The sequence below is a fragment of the Xenopus laevis genome, chromosome 8L (genome assembly GCF_017654675.1).
Source record: "Xenopus laevis strain J_2021 chromosome 8L, Xenopus_laevis_v10.1, whole genome shotgun sequence".
Lineage (NCBI taxonomy): Eukaryota > Metazoa > Chordata > Amphibia > Anura > Pipidae > Xenopus > Xenopus laevis.
Window position 1 is genome coordinate 49,773,535 of NC_054385.1, and position 21,306 is coordinate 49,794,840.

Consider the following 21,306-nt stretch of genomic DNA (forward strand, 5'->3'; position numbering starts at 1 on the left):
ATTTATTTCATTTTCATTTTCGCGATAGTTCCCCTTTGATAACGACTGAGTTGCCATAGTTTTCAAACTCAAAATTATTCTCAATTATCTTTGTTCCTTTCTTGTCCCTCTTCTTCCACCGATAAGCCCTTCCCTGCATCTTTCTATAATATTACATGCTATATTTGAGATCTTTCTGTTTTGTTTTTTAATCCATTTGATGATAATGTTCTTTTTTTATGGTGATTGTATAAAGTTATATCTTACAATACAAGCCCTTTAGACTGCACTGTTAATCTTGATAGTGATTACTCTCCTTATGACCCTCCAGTGTATCTCAGTGTACTTCTTCTTTTGTTTCTTGTTTTTGTCTCTTTTCCTTATCGTTAATTTGGTTTAACTTCTTCCACCCTAACTGAAGCCTGTTGCCCATCAGCTCCTGTCTCTACTAGAAGAAAAGTACAATAGTTTCCGATCTGTAAGAAAAATCAGGCAAACGCATTTCTTCATTCTAATAACGTTTTCATTCTGTCAGCTTGTCTTGACAGGTGCAATCCAGGTGGCAGATAAGGTGGCGTCAGGGAAGAGCTCTGTTGTTGTGCACTGCAGCGATGGATGGGATAGAACAGCACAACTAACATCACTGGCCATGCTAATGTTGGACAGCTACTACAGAACTATCGGTGGCTTTGAAGTTCTGGTGCAGAAGGAGTGGATTAGTTTTGGACACAAGTTTTCATCTGTAAGTATTGCTTTTTGTATTTGTTTTTCCCATGGGAGTACAGGTTAAACATTGAAAGCATTTTATAGCATGGGCTAAGACACTTACTGGTGACAGCTGCAACTGGTTCAGGCAAAGCTGCTTTTGGATTTCTTAGAAAAATTATTTTTATTTTAGCCAGGTTAATTAAATTCACTTTTTAAAAATTTAGCAGCATTTTTTTTTTTTTTTACTGCTTGAATTGACACATTTCAGCACAATTAAAAAGCACAAGGCTGATCTCATCAACAGTGTGCAGTTTAAAGTATATGGCTGTCATTTATTGGCAGTTATTTTTATTGGCAGCTACTACACTGGTAAAAAATCTTCCATCAAAGATAGTGACCCAAGTAACATCCTCCATTATGATACATATTGTGCTCTAATCATTTCAGAGAATAGGACACGGTGATAAGAATCACGCTGATGCCGACAGATCTCCTATCTTCCTTCAGTTTATTGACTGTGTTTGGCAAATGTCAAAGCAGGTAAATCACTCGAAGTTGAGGTGTATATATTCAGCTTGTCTTCCAGTTCTAACCCAATTTTTCATCTGTGTAAAAGGAAAGTAACTCTTTTGTGTGTTTTTATCCTTCTCCTCTCTCACTTGCAATGTGTCCTATTTTATTTCTAGTTTCCAACAGCGTTTGAATTCAACGAGCATTTTTTGATCACAGTATTGGATCACCTTTATAGTTGCCGCTTTGGAACATTCTTGTACAATTGTGAAAGCATCAGAGATAAAGAAGTAAGTAAGAATAATGTGACATTTACAGGACTGTTTGATTGTTAGTGGTGGCACATGAGTCTTTTCTGCATTGTCTGACCCCAAATCCCCCACACCGCCCAATAGCAACTGACTACTTGAGGCATTCAGTAGATCAGTTGCGCCTAGAAAGGAACATAGTTTTTACTAGTAAAAGACCTATGTAGCATTAGAGGATATCCTGTTTTTTGATTAAAGGAGAAGGAAAGTCTTCTTCCACTTGGGGGTACCAAATGTTAGGCACCTGAAACAAATTTCCAGGGGCAGACGCATGCGCAGTAGAACGAAATAGCCAACTTTTTAGTTAAAGCTCGTGTTTTCGCTATGTTGCGCATGCGCAGCTGCAAGAAGAAGCTGTAAGATGATCGATCCGTGGTGCTCGCTGGAAGAATCCTGGGCTGGTGCAGTTTTCTGCTGATAGGACCATCAGCCCAGGCTATCAGATAAGTATATACAATCACTTGGGGGTGCCTAACATTTGGCACCTCCAAGTAAAAGAAGTCGTCCTTCTCCTTTAAAGGGATTCTGTCATGATTTTTATTCATTTTTATTTCTAAATTACACTGTTTACACTGCAAATAATTAACTCTACAATATAAAATTTCATTTCTGAACCAGCAAGTCTATTTTTTTTATTTTAGTTGTAATATTGGTCTGTAGGCAGCCATCTCTGGTAATTTTGCATGGTCATGTGCTTTCAGAAAGAGCCAGCACTTGGAACTGCTTTCTGGCAGGCTGTTGTTTCTCCTACTCAATGTAACTGAATGTGTCGCAGTGGGACCTGGATTTTACTATTGAGTGCTGTTCTTAGAACTTAGTTCTTAGACCAGGCAGCTGTTATCTTGTGTTAGGTAGCTGCTATCTGGTTACCTTCCCTTTGTTCTGTTGTTAGGCAGCTGGGGGGGGGGGAAAGGGAGTGGAATGATATCACTCCAACTTGCAGTACAGCAGTAAAGAGTGACTGATGTTTATCAGAGCACAAGTCACATGACTGGGGGCAGCTGGGAAACTGACAATATGTCTAGCTCCATGTCGGATTTCAAAAGTAAATATAAAAAAATTTGTTTGCTCTTTTGAGCAACGGATTTCAGTGCAGAATTCTGCTGGAGCAGCACTATTAACTGATTTTTTTCCCCGTGACAGTATCCCTTTAATGTTCATAAGTCCACTGGCACATGGTCATTCCCAGAATTTTGTCACAGAACCTGTTTTCAGCTTGGCCCAGACCCGAACTGGGATTCAAAATAGGCCCTGGCAAGTCATTTACACAGTGGCCCAAACAGCCCCCCATAGGCCCACTAAATAGTGACGGTCTGTAGCATTTTATAGCAACCCCTCTAGCATTTTCCACAATCCACAGACTGGACCTGGCTTGGCCAGAGGCAAAACATTCCATATTGTTCTTCAATTCCTTTGATTTTTATTCATTTTCACAGATCTGGTGAAAATCTCTCAGAAATGTGACAGTGACCCTCTTTGTGCAATAATCTCGAAATTTTCATTGTGTGCCCGTACCTTTTAAAAACCAAAATTAATTACCCACTAACCACGTAGAACAGGGTTTAGTAGTAATAGTAACATTTCTTGTAATGCTTTGTGGTTGGCAGCTTTGACAGTGTGTTGCGCTCATTATTTTGATACTCCCTGCGATGCATATCTGTAAGTATTTCCTACTGTTCATTTTAAGTATATGATAAAATGTCACCAAACTAATGATCAGCCTGTGGGTGCTCCATCTTTTCTACTGGTCACAGAACTCTCAGTTGATTTCTGTTCATCCTGCAATTGCCTCAATCTAAACACCCATCTTTGCAGAGAATGCTAGGAATTTTAATTCATCGACAGTTGGAGGATGTCAAATTGGACGTCCCTTTCTCAATGGGGGATACTGTATTTATGTTATACTATTGATATGACAGTAATGAGGGAGCACTGCTAATGTCCTGTATTCCTAACACAATAGAAAACCATGTTTGATAAACATTATTAAATGATGTGCCTTGCTCCCACAACATTAGGGTTTTGCTTTTCTGTTTCCCTCCAGAAAGTGAGAGAAAAAACACAGTCTTTGTGGTCTCTGATAAGCAGTGAAAAATCAAAATACACAAATCCTTTCTACACCAAGGAGCTGAATCGGGTATTATATCCTGTTGCTAGTATGCGTCACCTGGAACTTTGGGTGAATTACTATATTAGATGGAATCCAAGGATCAGGCAGCAAGTAAGTTGGTGAAGTCCATGTCTCTGTGAATCTGTTGCACAGAGAGAGAATAACATATAGATGTTTATGGGGGGCGGGCTATTAGCCAGGCATCTTGCTGCATGTCTTTTGTGGATCCAGCCATATCTCTGCTCATTCTAAACAGTGGACCAAGAAGTTAAACAGAGTGTCACATGTTGCAAAGCACAGGCCCTAATGAAGATCATTTTGTAATACTTCAAATGCAGTCTGGATTAAACAAACCATAAAGTATTTACTAATGTTAAAGATGTGTGTTGACCTAAAATACAGTGTAAAATCCAGGGAAATGTATTATGCATAATATATAGGTAGGACCACAAAACAACAATGTAAAATGAGGGAAAAGTTAAAATCACGGGATTTAAAATTGATGTGCGTGCAAAGATAGTTTGTCATTTGTTTTATATAGTTATACAAAACCACATTGTTATCTCTCCGTCTCTCTAATTTCTTGTAGCAGCCGAACCCTGTGGAGCAGCGTTACATGGAGTTGCTAGCTTTGAGAGATGACTACGTCAGGAGACTCGAGGAGCTCCAAATCAATAATTCACCAAAGATGAACAGCTCCACCAACTCTCCTTCTTCCCCATCACAGATGATGCCCCAAGTGCATACACCATTTTGATCAAAGTCTGGGTCCTTTATAATGTAAAGTCACAATTTCTTTGAAAGGCCATTTTGAATGATTCCTTTATTTTTTTTCTACAAAATTTTTTGTTTCTCCTGGTTGAAATGAATTGTGCCTTCTTAAGAGTATTGTATTAACATTCGGGAATATCTGCTTTTTTTTTTTTTTTTTTCTTCTAATAATGACCTTTTGAAGAACAAGATGTAGGAAGGATGCCATGGTTTTGCACCCAATCATGTTGGACTTCAGAGTTGGTGGAAGAGACGCTTCTTGTATTAATTGCTTGCTGTTTCAGTGTAAGGGAGAAGTTCTCTGTTCAATGAACAGATTGGATTTACCTCTGCAAGCTGCTTTAATGTGTTTATTACCATGTCTGATGCCTATGCCATCCTCTGTACAAAATAGCAGTTTCTCCAGGAGCAGAAGACCTGAGTCCTGTTGTACTTGATAGTTGTACTTGATAGTAGCATCTTTTGTGCTGCTCACACTCAGCCCCCTTACGTGCAGTGTCCCTTTTTCTTACATCTAGCCTTTACATTTAATTTCCCATTTTTTGGAGATAACCCTGCTCTTTCTGTCTTTTGAGCAGAGGAGGATTTGAAGTTGGAGTTTAGTGACACGCTTTTGCTCATATGTATGAGTTCACTGGCCAGGGCTGTTCGTCTAATAAAGTTATGTCCACATTGTTAAAGGGATGGCTCACCTTTACATTAACTTTTAGTATGTTATACTAAAATTAAAAAAACAAATTCTAAGCATCTTTATTTTTTTTTACTTTTTTGCCTTCTTCCTCTGGCTCTCTCCAGCTTTCAAATTGGGTCATTGAACCCATCTAAAAACAACTGGGCTGTAAGGCTACAAAAGTATTGTTGTTGCTACTTTTTTATAACTCCTGTTTCTATTCCCCTTTTCTATTCCAGTCTCTTAATTAAATCAGTGCATGGTTTCTAGGGTACTTTGGACACTAGATTGCTGAAATTGCACTGAACTGAAGAACTGCAGAATAAAAAGCTAAATAACTCAAAAACTAAAAATAATAAAAAAGATGAAACCCTATTGCAAATTGGCTCACTCTTTACATCAGACTTAAAGTTAATTTAAAGGTGAACAACCTCTTTAACATTAAATGGTGTCCTGAAAAAATCCTGAAAAAAAGGCTTGTGCGTTCTGGTGAGTTTAGTTCGTTTGAGGAACCAGAACAAACCCAGATAAAGAAATGGTTTCTGATGTAATATACAAGTACAAACACTGCATCATCTGTGTTCCTGCCTTTGCCCAACTTGCACTAAGGGTAGAACTACATGGGCGAATTGGGTCCGATGCACCACCACGCGATGAAACGCTGGCGTCAAGTCGGATGAAAACAATTAGAAGCTTTCCTCAAATTTTTCCTAAGCAGAAGAACATCAGATCAGCCTCTCTCTTTCACCTGATAACTTCCTTGACTACTTGGTGGTCAAACTGGTCAGAAACTGACCAGCAGGTGGCGCTGTTGGAACAAAATTCATTCATATTAACAGCACATGTATCCCTTAATATCATGGAATAAAAAGAAAATAAATAATGAATGTAAATGACAAAAGTGCTTAGAATAGCACCCTCGTCAATTTTATATTCACTTATTTTAAAGGTTTAATTATCCTTTAAGGAAAATCAATGTCACAGTTTTCTTATTAAATGACGGTTACGTATGTTTCAACCATAACCTGCTTCTGTGCAAACTCTGGTTATTCGAACTCATTTCCTTACAATTTGTCCTCATATTTTCTTGTGTCTGCTGATGATAAATCCTGGTTTCATTTTTGTTTGGAATAACGTTCCAGAGGTCATTCATATTGTTGACTAAGAATATGTCCCTCCCCAGTCTAACTGTATTTCACTGAACTTTTTGAAGGGATTGTTAAAATGTTATTTTGTAAATTATTGTAAACATGACAGTTTAGAGAGTAACATATTCTTTGTCATTATGCAATAGAAAAGTTATCATAGGCAGCTTTTGTATATAATGTCTGTATTCATAAAACCCAGTAGCAAAATATTGTGGAAATCAATAGACTGCTAAATCAAACAGTATTTTTAAAGTCAGAACAAAATGTAAGAACATTTTTTTTTTGTAAGTGAAACTGTTAGTAACCCTCTTTCACTGCTTGAAATGCTTTAGTCTTGAATAATAGGCCCCAAGACAGCTACTAGTCTGACTGGCCTTAATACTAGTGTCAGAACCTGCATTCACACAGATGTGTTGGGGGGGCTTAGTGGGCAGATAAATACATTGATTTCCCTTCACATTTGGGCTATATTTATTTTGCAGCTGTATAATGCATTTATTTTTTAATCAAAGGCAAAAAAGTGCCTTAAAATAAAGGAAAAAAAGCTCAGTCCTGAAGGAATATATCTTTATAAGTCTTGTAGCACTATGTAAAGTGGATAAATACAATTACAGGAGCGAGTAGTAAATATTATATTTTACTAAAATATTTTCACAACAATGGGTACAGCACATTATGCATGTAGAGTAGAAACGGCTGAACGGAAATGGCCTTTCTTATGGAGTACATACTTTGTATAACGTATCCACCAATGGTTGTCTAGAACTTTATTTTGTGAAAAAGTGATGTATACTGCTTTTGTTTGAAAACAAAACTATAATGATAAACTGAAATAAAACTGTAAATAGCGCACACGGCCTGTGCTTTGAATTATTTGAACAGTGGCTTGCATGGTTCATCCGGATTATAGAACTGAGCATCCGATATGCACATATATGTCTAAATATGAATCTCTGCTTTCTAACTTTTATTATGATAATTTGGGAACATACATACCCCTTACCACACTGGCAGGTTAATTGGCTCCTGATGAAACTGATCCAAGTGTTTGAAAATTCGATTATATTACCTACTTGGGTAGGGACTGATGCAATTGGTATTAAACATACAGGTGCAGGTTAATAGCAAAGCAGATTTAATCTTTGCAGCAAATATTTATTGTGAGCTTCAAAATATTTGATGAGCTGTCTCATATTGTAAGCATCTTTCCAGGCTAAGCAAAAGAAAGAGAGAAAAAAAAGATTTCAAGTGTGTGTGACTGAATCTCTGACTAAACTTTAGTTTGAAACAAATATGATCATTTAAAGGAGAAGGAAAGCTACAGAGGCATTTTATTGCCAATAGATTAGCTGCAATAGTGCAAGCTAGAATGCTATATTTATTCTGCAGAATGTTTTACCATACCTGAGTAAAAAGCTCTAGAAACTCTCTGTTTGTTTAGGATAGGAGCTGCAGTATTAACATGGTGTGACATCACTTCCTGCCTGAGTCTCTCCCTGCTCTGGGCTCAGATTACAGTAGAAAAGGGAGGGGAGTGGGGAAGAGGAGCAAACTGAGCATGCTCTTGCCCAGGGCAATGAGGTTTAAGCTGAAGGCAGGAAGTCTGATACAGAAGCCCATGTGTACACAATAGAAGGAAAGAAATGCTGTGTTTCTTTTGACAGAGGACTCAGAGCAGCATTACTTTGGGGGTTTACTGGTATATTTAGATGGACCTTTCTGATAAGGCTTACTTAGTTTTAACCTTTCCTTCTCCTTTAAACTAACTTTGGATAAAATAAAAGTAAATCCCTTTTAAGGGCAGAGACACACTCAGATTCAAGGAGATTTAGTGGCCCGGCGATATATCGTCTCTTCTTTTGGGCGACTAATCTCCCCGAACTGCCTCTCGCTGGCTACAATGTAAATTGCCGGCCGGATGGCACTCTGATCGCTTCGTTTTCCGAAGTCGCCCGAAGATTCCTCGTGAGGCGACTTAGGGAAAACGAAGGGCACCAATTGCCACCCAGCTGTCGATTTACAGTCTAGCCAGCGGGAGGCAGTTTGTGGGAGATTAGTTGCCCGAAGAAGAGGAGATTTGTCACTGGGCGAATAATCTCCCCAAATCTGAGCGTGTGTCTCTGCCCTTAAGCATGGTTTCCTATCCTGGTTAAGAATCTCTGCCTTCAGGGGGTGCTTTACTTTTATTATGTTATAGAATGGCCAATTCTAAGCAAACTTTCAATTTGTCTTCATTATTTTTGTATAGTTTTTTTAATTATTTGCCTTTTTCTTCAGACTATTTCCAGCTTTCACATGGGGTCACTGATCCCCATCTAAAAAAAACAAATGCTTTGTAAAGCTACAAATGTATTGTTAATGATGCATTTATTACTCTTTCTATTAAGGCCCTCTCCTATTCATATTCCAGTCTCTTATTCAAATTGATGCATGGTTGCTAGGGTAATTTGGATCCTAGCAACCAGATTGCTGAAATTGCACAATGGAGAGCTGCTGAATAAAAGGCTAAACAACTCACAAAAAATGAACACCAATTGCGAATCACTCTCTGTCTTTTATGACTGAGGGGCCGATTCACTAAGGGTCGAATTTCGAAGTTAAAAATACTTCGAAATTCGACCCTCGGATTGAAATCCTTCGACTTCGAATATCGAAGTCGAAGGATTTAGCGCTAATCCTGCGATCGATCGATCGAAGGATTTTCCGTTCGATCGAACGATTAAATCCTTCGAATCGAACGATTCGAAGGATTTTAATCCAACGATCGAAGGAAAATCCTTCGATCAAAAAATCACAGGCAAGCCTATGGGGACCTTCCCCATAGGCTAACATTGACTTCGGTAGCTTTTAGCTGCCGAAGTAGGGGGTCGAAGTTTTTTTTAAAGGGGAAGTACTTCGACTATCGAATAGTCGAACGATTTTTCGTTCGATTTCGTTCGAATTCGAACGAATTTAACCAATTCGATGGTCGAAGTACCCAAAAAATACTTCGAAATTCGAAGTATTTTTCATTCGAATCCTTCACTCGAGCTTAGTGAATCAGCCCCTAAAAGTTAACTGAAAGGTGAACAACCTTTTTAATCTGTTGATAAACAGGAGCGGAATCCCTTTAGGCACACAAGTCTATAGCATACAAAGGACTGAATATGAAGCAGAAAGTACAAAAGCAAATTGTTTCATTTAATACAAAATGTTTCATTTAATCTTGAACTGAGTCACTTACCTGAAGGTAAGTTAAATAAAAGAAATGACCTCCTGCTTTTTTGTAGAGTTTCATTGCAGATGCATTATACACGAGATGCACAATATTTCATGATGTCTATTGTTGAGCTTCTGTGTCAGAGCAAGCTAGCAGAAGGGAGTTAATCTGTGTTGTCACTTCACAATGTAATTGTCTGGTTTTCCCACAGGCTAGAATTTCACTGTACAGGAAAAAAAAATGCTGGAAAGTGGAAACAACTGTTCTTGTATCTTTCTCCCTTGAGTGGACTCTTTACAGGCAAGGAGTTGCTTTCTCAGCATATCCTACAGTCATGGCTAAATTTTTAGTGACTCTCTGAAAAGAAATTAGTATGAAGGCAAAAACTGTTTTTGCAAAAGTCAATAGTATGGACACATTCATGCAGCGTTTTTCATAGACTGTTCATCACATCTTCCATCCAAAAGTAAAGGAAAACGTCACCCAAAAATGTTAGCATTTTCTGAAGACTGTGTTCCCCAGAACTAGACTTTTTTTTCCCCAATTACTTTCCATTTTTTATTTTTTACAGTTTTTCAAAATCGAATTTAATGTTTAATGTCTGGTGTTTTGAGCCTGTCAACTCAGTAATTCAGGTGCAACATTTAGTTGATAGATTTCTCAGCAGCATCTCTGGAGTATTAGCAACTATTGTTTTGATTCCAACAGCTACCTGTAATGAAATTCAGGGATTTTGCTCAGCAGGGACAAAGATAACCTGTATCAACTAAATGTATCAATTTAGAACAGTTTACAACAGGAGTGCCCATAATTTACTAATGCGGGGTCTACTTTTAGAGATGTCGTCCCATTATGATCTACATCCATAAAAGCATTGTTAGCATTCTGTTCCATAGAAAATATTATTTAAATATTGATTTATGAGAAAATGTATATTATGTTTAAACATCCATTTTTTTTATGTAACCTTAACATAAATATCTGAATAAAAAGCATGAAGCAGGAGGGTGATTTAGACAAACTGTTTGTTGACAGTGTCTTGAGATCTACTGATGACCAGCTAAAGGCCTACTGGTAGATCCCATTTATATAAACCTCTCACACCTAACGCATTTTGTGTCACTAGGACACTTAGTCATATGCTATAGGATTAGTCATAAATGACTAAGTGTCCTAGTGACACGAAACGCGTTAGGCGTGATATGTTTATATAATTGAAAAAAAATTCATATTTTTACTTATTGGTCTGATCTGTGCGTGACCTTCAGAGTGCCTTGCTACAACTTTGTTTACTTGATTATAGGGTTGCCACCTTTTATAAAAAAAATTACCGGCTGCTGGGGGCGGGGCCTCAAAGGGGCGGGATGGGATGTCAAAAGGGGCGGGGCCATGCCACGGACACCACGGACGCTAGAAGAGGCAAAAGAAAAGGTAAGTTGCAGGGGATTGGGGGCAGGCCGAGGGCTCCTTTTGATCGTATTACAAATTTACCGGCAGTTACATTGCCGGTAAATTTGTAATACCGGCCCCGGCCTTGGCAGGTATTTTACCGGCCGGGTGGCAACCCTACTTGATTACGGATTGTCCTCTCCCTTGGCGAAGCTTTGTGCTTTTATGTATATTTGGTTTACAAGAGTGACTGGGGACCAGGGATGGAGCCCAAAATCTGGTAACTCAAAAAAAAAAAAAATCAGGGCTTGATAACTTGGGTTGGTTTTGGGTTGTTTTTTTCCAGGTGCGCATCTAAGGTTGCCACCTGGCTGGTAAAAATGATGGCTGATCCCAGTGTTATTAATAGCGTAAAAAGATAAATATAGCGGAAGGCTGGTATTTTTTTCCAGAAAAGGTGGCAACCCTATAGCTCATCTCTAGTCTCAGGGTCCCACCTTTCACCAGTGGCTTTACTGAGTATTTTATGAAGGACGGATATTCCTTGACAGAGACAAGATTTCAATTGTGGGGGGTGGTACTGTGTAATGGAAACTGAATGGAATTGTAAGAAACATGACGAGCCCTCCCTTGCCTGGAAGGCCGGTACAACGATTAGTGATTAGGTGTCACGTGTTCCGACATCATTTTATTATTTTTAAATCTTCGGCAGGAAAGGAAAGCAGTAATTAGGCAAGAGCCAGACAAGGCGGTAGCAATAAAGCAATGGTCGCTTGTTATTACACCCGCCAGTGTCACCACTTCCCCAAAACGTTTTCCATAAAAAAAAACCCGCAAAGCAAACTTTGCGCAATTCACACACAAATCTCCATCCTCCCCTCAGCGCTGGATTGGAGCAGTGCATTGTGGGACACGGCAGCTTTCTGTACCGCCGCGGTGCATGATGGGCGCAGGGCCGATTGACAGTCCAAAGTCATGGCGGCTGTGTGAGTCACTGGCTCTCCCTCCTCTGTTCTTGTGCAGGAAGCCGGCAGGAAGAGCGGCCTGCAATCCGGCTTTTCCTGTGCGATAAGCAGGACAAGGGGGGTCAGCAGCCGCCCGAGTATCCGGAGAGGAGGGAGGGGTGGAAAGGAAGAGCCCATGGACAAACTGTCGGGTCTGGAGACTGCGCCTGGAGGGGGTGTAGGCGCTGCGGGTGCGGCGGCTGCTGCCAGAAAGCCTCCACGGCCGTCCGCGCCCCCTTCTCTGCCCATGCCCAGTTCTCGCCAACCCAGCGTAGAGACTTTGGACAGGTACAGTAAATGGTAACGAAGCCGCTCTCAGTCTGAGGGGTAAGACTTGCATGGCTGAGCATCATGGGTAACGCAGAGGGGAATGGAAGTGGGTGCATATAGCTAGATCATGTTACTATGCAGCTTCATTGCATTACTATCCCTGGGCATGGAGCATCCACCTCGGCTGGGGGGAAGATGCTGAGACTTCTGTCTTCATCCCCAGAAGCTGGTAGAGTAAAACTGCCAGTGTCTCATCCCTCAAGGCTCACCTGTGTTCCTCTTATACTCACGTGTCTGTGTTTGTCATGCAATATATCTACTTGGGATGTACTGTCTTTTGTGCATTCCTGCTAAAGGATTGTGTGTGTAATGGTAGCCTCAACATAGGATCATTGGTGCTGTGCTGCCCTATATAAGGCTATATCTTGGTGTGTTTGCCTGCTGCACTCCGTTTGTTCTCTGAGGATGGTAGGCTTTTGCATGTACTACTCTACTGTGTGTGTGTGTGCATTTATCTGCTTTACTACCCACCTTAGGAATGCACATTTAACCACCCCAGAGATTAGCATGGCTCTGGCTCTTCTCTATAAGGGGTGTGTGCTTCTATAGCTTTCAATGGGATCCTACCACGTTATAGACTTCATAGAATGGTTTTCTTTACATGTCACATGGCAATGCACTCAGTAAAGGCCACATTGGCCCTATGTTGTTAGATTGTGCAATCTTCTCTTGACTGGTCTTTATATGCCCAATTTCATCATCCACCTGGCTAACCAAATCAGATGACCTCTCTAAATGAGCAGATCAGAGCACTTTAAGCCCATATCATTTGTCAGTATTGTTTAAATTGGTGATTCACCTTTAAGTTAACTTTCCACTTGGTCTTCATTATTTTTTTTTATTTTTATAGTTCTTGACTTATTTGCCTTCTTCTTCTGACTCTTTCCAGCTTTCAAATGGGGGGCCACTAACCCTATCTAAAAAAGCCAATATTGTGCAAGGCTGCACATTTATTGTCATTGCTACTTTTTATTACCTATCTTTCTATTCAGGCCCTCTGCTATTCATATTCCAGTCTCTTATTCAAATCAATGCATAGTTGCTAGGTAATTTGGACCCTAGCAACCAGATTGCTGAGATTGCAAACCGGAGAGCTGCTGAATTATTCTTTGTGAACACAGAAATAAACAGAAGACAACCCATAAGGTTCTTTGGATATTTTGGTTATTTATTATATTTATATTTTTATTTATCAATAACTTACATGCAGAATTGTCTCGTTATACCAGACCTTTTGTTTAGAGTATTTCAGGGGTAGTTTTCTCAAGAGATTTTTTTGTGTGGAATGAATAAAAATGAGCAGGAAACAATGTGTAGAATGGGAATATTAAGTAATATTAATGTCTGTAATATTACCTGGGTCTACAGCTGGTGTATATAGTGCATGGCGCTCATTGGCAAAATTCTCTTACATCCCTATGTAATAATTTGAATAATGCTAAAATGGCCAAACTCCTGATACAACATTACAAGTCCCATCAAATTGTTATTATTGCAGCAGAGAAAAGTTAAGCAAACACACGTTGGAGACATTTCAGCTTGTTGCAGTTAATGTCTGAAGCATATAAACAAAAAAATCAGGTTAATACTTATTATGTAGAGTAGGGGTGTCCAACATGCGGCCCCACGATGGATATGAATGTGGCCCAGCTTGAAGGAGAGAGAAAAGGAAGAGAAGGGAAATTAAGAAATAAATGTATGGAAGTACAGATAAAACGAGAGTGAAATAACACTTTGTGCTCCAGACACATTAACCGCCTCAGTCTGTCGTCTTGTTAGGAAAAGGCTCACTATGCCAGGTTGTAACAATGTGGTGAACTATGGAGTAGGGAGGAGGGGGGGTCCGTTTAATATCCACGTGTCCCATATTCCAATTTATAGCTCCATCTTGTAATCCAACTGGTATTGTAGTTCTTTTCTGTGTATTTTCTTTAATTTTACAAATCAAAAGTGTTTGTGTATTTCATGTGTGGCCCCAGACAATTTTTCTTTTTCCAATGTGGCCCAGAGAAGCCAAAAGGTTGGACACCCCTGATGTAGAGGCAGATATGTGGAGAGTTTGTTTTAAGAAATAACATTTTCTAGTTTCATAAGATTGAACTTGGTAAATGGGTCTTTTTTTTCATTCTTCTCTACTTTGAAACTTAGAGCAAGATGATTTTGAACACAATATTTTGGAAATCGTTACCCTGTAAAAAATGTTTTTTTGTCTGCCGGGACCTGTTCTTATTTTCACTCAATACTGGTATTTGCATAATTTAATCAAAGCAACTTTCAAATATACACAATTTAAACATTTGCAACAGTTTTAACGTTCCTTTTGAAAACAATTCCAATCCAGGACAGTATTTGTTTATCTTTTTCCGTGCTCTGGTTTTGATACAGTGTAGCAGAAATCAGTTGTGGAAAGTCTGGTATTAACTGTATGCTGGTGTTGACTACATGGTTTTTGGGTTCAGAGCCAGGAATGCAGAGCACTTCTTTTAGTAGCAACATCTACAGATAAAGTATAGTTCTAAGCAGCTGTAGCTATACAATGATTTAAATAGACAACTTATTTCATTATGCGAAGAACAGGCTTTGGAGACTCCCTTGAAGTGGCAACACTACAGACTCTGTATATATCCTCTTATTGGCAATGGTGTCCTCCTTTGTGTTGCACGTGCACTGGAGTAGCCCTCTCTACCTTTGAATTCTCAATGGAGGTTATTTATCAACAATGGGCTAATTTGCCCATGGGCAGTTACCCATGGCAACCAATCAGATTGCTGCATTCATTGTTCTACTTGCAGCTGGTTTCAAAAAGCTAACCGCTCATTGGTTGCTATAGGTAACTGCCCAAGGGCAAATTTGCCCAGTGTTTATAAATGAGCCCCAGTCTCTTGTGTAGATTTAGGGGCATATTTGATATTTGCATCTTTGACAATCACAATCCAAAAATCTGACTTGTCTGAGCCCCTAGACACTGGGTGGAGGGTTGAATGGTTTACAAAGGGCTGCATTTAGGATTTTTTCCCCCCCATGCTTCGATCTATTCCCGACAAGGATACGCTTGATACTCTTAAGCAATAGAATACATGTTTCTGTTTGTTTAAGCAACAGGGAAGCAATGATGTGCAGTTTACTGGCAAAAGCATTTCTCTGACCTGTTTGCTTAGCTTTTCTTATTTTCCATTCTTTACTAAACCCTGGCTCATTGACCAAGGAAAACTGGCTGCAATTTATAATCTTTCTTTGTCAGCAAAAGGAAAATTTAAAATCTGTATTATATGCCCCTGATTTTAACCCTTGCTTACGTTTCAGAGTAGCTGTAATTCTTGTAAGGAAGCTCAAAAGCTGTGCATTGTTTAGTGCTTTGTTTTCACTATGAATGGTAGTCAGAAAATGAAGCAAATCTGATCTTAATGCAGAAATAAAAGGTTCTCCAGACCAGATAATAGCCCACACAATACAATGACACACAATACAATAACTAACTAAACACACATATTATTTGACTGCATGCTGACACCCTGTGAATTGCATTGCCAGATGTCACTTTCATAGACAGTGGTGTATGGACTGCTGAATAATTAGCTATTTAAAGGACAAGTAAAGCCAGATTTGCTGCCTGTATGTTGCACACTCCCTAGTAAATTCAGTTAATAACTATTCTCCAGGCTAGCGCTCTTTTGAAAGGATTTCATAGACCCAGGGCATTTCTAAAGCATCACTGCATGGTCATTTTGCCTGAACATCTCAGGCATCCCTCATGGTTAAAAAACAGTTAAATGTTGGCGGTAACTTCACACAGATTTGTGTCAGAGCAAGTTATTGGTATACAGTATGCTAATTCATTTGAATGTTAGAAAATGTGAGTGCTGGAGCAAACAAAACAGCAGCATGTTGGTATATTATTATTGTTTATATTCTGATGTTCTGAAGTCACAAGAGAATGTGGATGCCAGCATTGGGTCTGATTTCTCTGCCTGCATTTATCTGCAGGCCAAGAATCAGCCCTGTGTTTTAGCCTGAGGTTGTGGCTACCAAAACACCCAAGGTTTTTGCACCATGAAACCTTCATCTTATGTTCAACTCGAAGGTGTAGTACAACAACAACTGGAGTTCTTCATTTGTGAAGTTATAGGACACCTTGGAAAACTGGCCATCTTTTTTTAGTATTTGTTCCTTATTTAAACATTTAGGGTCATAGATATAAAGGTATGTTGTAAAAAAAAAAACAGCGTATTTCATGGCAAAAGTCATTTGTAAATCAACCAAAACCTGAGCAAATTTGCACCTGGGCAGTAACCCATAGTAACTGGCTTTTTACAGGCAGGTTGAACACTGAAAGCAAACATTCAATTGGTTTCCATGGGTTACTGCCCAGGTGAATATTTGTCCATTGTTTATAAATACGTCGCTCTATTTCTCTGCCACTAATTGTTTTTGCCCTTCCCTGCAGCCCTACTGGATCACATGTGGAGTGGTGCAAGCAGCTAATTGCAGCTACAATATCCAGCCAGATTTCAGGCCCTGTTGCCTCAGAAAATGTATCCAGAGATTACAAAGTAAGTGAATTTTAACAGGGCTTTGTGTAAGGCATCCTGAATGTGTGGTGTGAAGTGCCAAAAGCTGTTTTATTGCCTCACAGGGACACACAGACTTTAATTCAGCCCTCACAGGGCCCTATATTGTCTCGATAAAGGGCCCTACAAGGCCCAAAATGTTGTTTGTGTGTCACTGTGATCCAATAAAACACTTCAAACCACAAATCCACTGTGCTGCTGATTTGCTGCAAAATACATTATTAATTTTGGCTGTAATGTGCAATGTTTTTTCAGTGTACTTGTAATGGTAGATACTGATTTTATCAGAATATTATATCCATTTTAGTGGAATGTAACACGCTGCCCCTTCATAAACATGGAATTATTTAATGTTTATTCTATGGCTGCTGCTTATGTGGAAGGACATTTTTTGCACACAGGGCATTTTACTTGGCAACATTTAAAGTTTTTTATCCTTGGCTTCCCTTCTTAAGTTTGCTCTGGACTCTTATTTTAAACCTGTAAATATTTATCTGGAGTCATTTATTTATTAAACCAACTGCATGGAAATATTGAAATTTCCATGCTGGTACCCAGGATACAGGCAGAGATATCTTTGTTTCATACCGCCAGCTCTGCTACAAATATGTTCTACATCCGTGTTTTAAACCTATTTCATAACCAATAACTCCATAAGTAATATCAGCCTATATAGCAGCAGATTCAGTTTGGCCTGTATGATTCTTGCATCTTAGAAACTCATCCTGCACTAGGCAGTAGCAATGCAACTTGCAATTATGGCAGATTTCTTATGGTTGTTGGTTTCCCACTGAATATAATTATATTATACCACTTGTTAATAAGGCAGTGTAGTAATTTGCAGGTCATATGATACAAACCATAAATATATGGACTGTACCCAGACTAAGTAAGGGAAAAAATGTAATATAAGCTTCATCATACTGAAATAAGTAAATATAATCAATAAAATATTCTGTACAGTTTCTGAAATAATTACGTTTTTATTCACTATCCTTCTCTCAGCATTTGTTTCTCTTCATTATCTCTTCATGCAGCAGTTGGTTGTCAGATATTCATTGACAGTTAGATCAAATATATCTTATAGGGGGGCTTCTTTTGCCTAGAACAGTGCTGTCCAACTTTTTTGATACCAAGGGCCGGAATTTTTCTGGCCTACATGGTGGAGGGCCGAAAATGGAAGCAAGTGTTGACCACTTCCTGTTTTTAAACCACACCCATGTTAACACAAGACAATGTCCACATTAATTGTGGTAGCACACACACAAAAAAAAAACCGAGATGGTTGGTGCTCACTGCATATGTGAAACAAGTTGTCATATTAAGACATGCCCTTGAATCCATATACCCTCTCCTCTCCTGTGGATAACACAGCACTCCCAGCACATGATTAAACACCTTAGGGACCACTAACAATAATTTTCAAATGCTAACAAACTCCCAGAACAAATACCAGGCTTATGTTCCACAGGCAGAGTATGGCACACGCAAGGAGAATATGGCAGGCAGAGCATGGCACACCTAGGAAGCATAGGGGAGGCAGAATAGGGTAGAAGACCGGAAACCTATCAGAACCACTCTAAGATGTACTACATACAGTAACACAGTGCTAGTGCTCCTCCAGTAGTTTGTAGTGTGATCAGGTGAACTATATGGGCAGTTTCAGTCTGGGTCTCGGGTGCGAACAATACAGGGCTTTAGGGTCAGTCCACACGAGCAGATTCAGGGAGATTAGTCGCCCCAGCGACAAACCACCTCTTTTTCAGAGTGACGATCTCCCCGAATTTCCTCATGTGGACTGACCGTTAGGGGTGTGACAGGTGTTACAGGTGTGAACAATGCAGGGGGATTACAGGTGTGAACAATGCAGGGGGGATTACATGTGTGAACAATACAGGGGATTACAGTCTGAATTTGAGGTCTAAACAATGCAGCGGCCAGTTAATCTCTGTAGTGATACCTTTTAAAGTTTACACATGGTAAACAGACACAGCGGGTAGACTTTCATGTGGGGGAGCTACACAAAGGGTGGGTCGTGGGCCGCCAGTTGGACAGCCCTGGCCTAGAAGATGTATCCAAGCTCACCAGACATCATCAGACATTGTGTCTCTCTACATGCAGGATTTGTGCAAAATGCAGTTATCTTGTTAGATTTTGTTTGTACTTGAATCAGTTATTTGAATGAGCTCTAATACATCTTCTAAGAAAGGAGCCCCCTATACAATATATCTGACACCTGCATGAAGACAGAATGAAGAGAAACAGATGCTGAGAGGGATAGAGAATATAAACTTGATTATTTCAGAAACAATGTAGAATATTTGATTTATTTGTATTTACAAAGTTTCTTATTTCAGTATGATGAAACTAATAATACATTTTCATGATAAATCTGAAAAAAGTAGAAGAATCTGCGCACAGCTAATTGTAACTTTCGGTGAATGCTTCAATCCTCTTTAAATAGATGTACCGAACATACAAAATATCAGCATTTATTAGAGTTTATTCAGACTGTTAGACACAACGTGTTTCGGACCTTTAATGCACTTTCTCAAGTGTGAAATGAAATTGCTTTAAGGAAATGTTAATTCAATAAAAAAACAACAAAAAAAAAACACACTGTACATTTTCTTACCTGCCCTTTGGTATTGAGCAGATACAGTGAATTGCATAGATATACCATGTTTAATTAACTCCAACACATGTAAAAACTAAATCATATACAGAGGTTTTACCATTGTTGATAATATTGTGCATTTTAACAGGTTTACAGGAGGCCTGATCTCAGGGTAAGATATTTTGGCTTCCTGCAAGTTGGTCTCTGTTTGTGTCTGCTGTGTTGTGTTAAAAGTCTTTGCTAGGTTGCCAGTGATCAGAATCTCTTTTTAAAATCTGATTAAAATGTGTTTGTGCCCAAGCATCTGATATGGTTAAAGAACATCTATTTTATTTAGTTTTGTGTCTATTTACTTACTTTTGAGATTTTGATTTTAGTCCTCCATTGTGCTTTTTGTCTTTGTGAAAGAGCTACACAGGTGTGTCTGCATTTTGCTTTTATTTATTCTGCTGTGTGTCGTTTTTTCTTTGTGAAGTGTTTGTGGGTTGTACTACTTTGCCATTCTTCTTAAAGGAGAACTAAAGCCTGAATAAAGAAGTAGCTAGAAATGTTGTACATTGTTTTGGGCTTCTGTACCAACCCAAGGCAACCATAGCCCTTAAGCAGTAAAGATCTGTGTCTCCAAAGATGCCCCAGTAGTTTCCCATCTTCTTTTCTGCTGATTCACTGCACATGCTCTGTGCAATGAATCAGCACCAATCCTGGTACCCTTAGTACCACGTCACACATGAAGTTGCAGGCAAAAAAACCAAATGCCTTTCCATTGCGACTTATTAAAAATTGCTGCGGATTTATCTGTAAAAGCTTGTAAGCCTGTGAGAAATCCCACATTATCACACGTTTAAGAATTTTTCTGACTTATGCATTGTAATTCCAATGCGCCTCAATGCCTCATTGCCCTTAGCTATAGATTACCAACTTGTACTTAATTGTAATAAAATATGCTTTTCTTTTTTGATGTTTATGAAATTACTGAATTCTTCCTGATTCATGAGACCAGAGTATTCAATGTACACTCTGAGCCTAAAGGGGTTTGTAAAGTCGTTCATAAGATTATCCTGGTTTTCTTTCAGTTTGTGCAATCAGTTATGTCTGGAAAAAGTTGTATGTATTTCGGCAAGGTCCGTGTTCGTGCACCTTTTTTGCATAGTCACAACTGAATGAGTTCATGTCAAAAAGGGGGATATATTTACCTCTTAATGCTTCTCTAAAAATTCTAGATAAATGTGTTTATTTTACCACATCGGAAGCCTAATGCACACGGACTACAGTTTCCATCCAGTAACTTAAACAAGAACATAGTTTTACTCACCATTTCTGGATTTTATGAGAACTGTCCTGTTTCTCATTCAATCACATGACCCCTGGTTACACTCTGGTTTATTAGGAGCTGTAATTTATCAGGAACACTTGGTCTTGTTGAATATCCTTGTAGATGGCTTTTAGCAATATATCAGTACCTAATATATAACCTCTTTCCTTGTTTTATGTATTGTTATTATCCTTTATACATTAAATGTGTTATTCTGCTTCACAGGTAATAATTGAAAGTAATTTGAAATTGCATTTAGCAGGAATGTTTCACTGTGCCCTTAATAAGCGACCTAGTGCTAACTAGAATTTCTGTTGTGTCCCCGTTCCTCTCCACAGCCTCTGTGAATGAAGTCAGAGCCAGGTTCTGACAGGCTGAGGACAACTTAAAGGAACAGTAACACCAAAAAGTGAAAGCGTTTTATAGTAATGAAAATATCATGTACTGTTGCCCTGCACTGGTAAAACTGACGTGTTTGCTTCAGACACATTACTATAGTTCATATAAACAAGCTGCTGTGTAGCAATGATGGAAATTGAAAAAAGGCTATATGCACAGGTTAAATAGTGGATAACAGATAACACCATTTTGTTCTACAGAGCTTATGTGCTGTCTGCTGTGTAACCTGAGCATTTTCTCCTTTGAATAGCTGCCCCCATTGCTACAGAGCAGCTTATTTATAT

The 21,306-nt window shown here is 39.0% G+C and overlaps 2 protein-coding genes across 8 annotated transcripts in view; both read left to right on the forward strand.

The window, feature by feature from the left end:
• The window catches only part of mtm1.L (myotubularin 1 L homeolog), a 41,554-nt gene extending 36,536 nt beyond the window's left edge, over positions 1 to 5,018 (forward strand). For all 4 annotated transcript variants that reach the window (XM_018229898.2, XM_018229901.2, XM_018229900.2 and 1 more), the window contains 5 exons: positions 515 to 721; positions 1,135 to 1,227; positions 1,374 to 1,487; positions 3,550 to 3,726; positions 4,205 to 5,018. In XM_018229898.2, the coding sequence (XP_018085387.1) occupies positions 515 to 721; positions 1,135 to 1,227; positions 1,374 to 1,487; positions 3,550 to 3,726; positions 4,205 to 4,372 (759 nt within the window). In that variant the 3' untranslated portion in view covers positions 4,373 to 5,018. The remainder of the gene's footprint in view (positions 1 to 514; positions 722 to 1,134; positions 1,228 to 1,373; positions 1,488 to 3,549; positions 3,727 to 4,204) is intronic.
• Positions 5,019 to 11,672: 6,654 nt separating this feature from the next.
• Positions 11,673 to 21,306, forward strand: part of mtmr1.L (myotubularin related protein 1 L homeolog) — a 43,500-nt gene continuing 33,866 nt past the window's right edge. For 2 of the 4 annotated variants that reach the window (XM_018229903.2, XM_018229905.2), the window contains exons 1-3: positions 11,673 to 12,084; positions 16,571 to 16,676; positions 19,460 to 19,483. In XM_018229903.2, the coding sequence (XP_018085392.1) occupies positions 11,933 to 12,084; positions 16,571 to 16,676; positions 19,460 to 19,483 (282 nt within the window). In that variant the 5' untranslated portion in view covers positions 11,673 to 11,932. The remainder of the gene's footprint in view (positions 12,085 to 16,570; positions 16,677 to 19,459; positions 19,484 to 21,306) is intronic. The other 2 variants (XM_018229904.2, XM_018229906.2) reach the window with 2 other exon arrangements.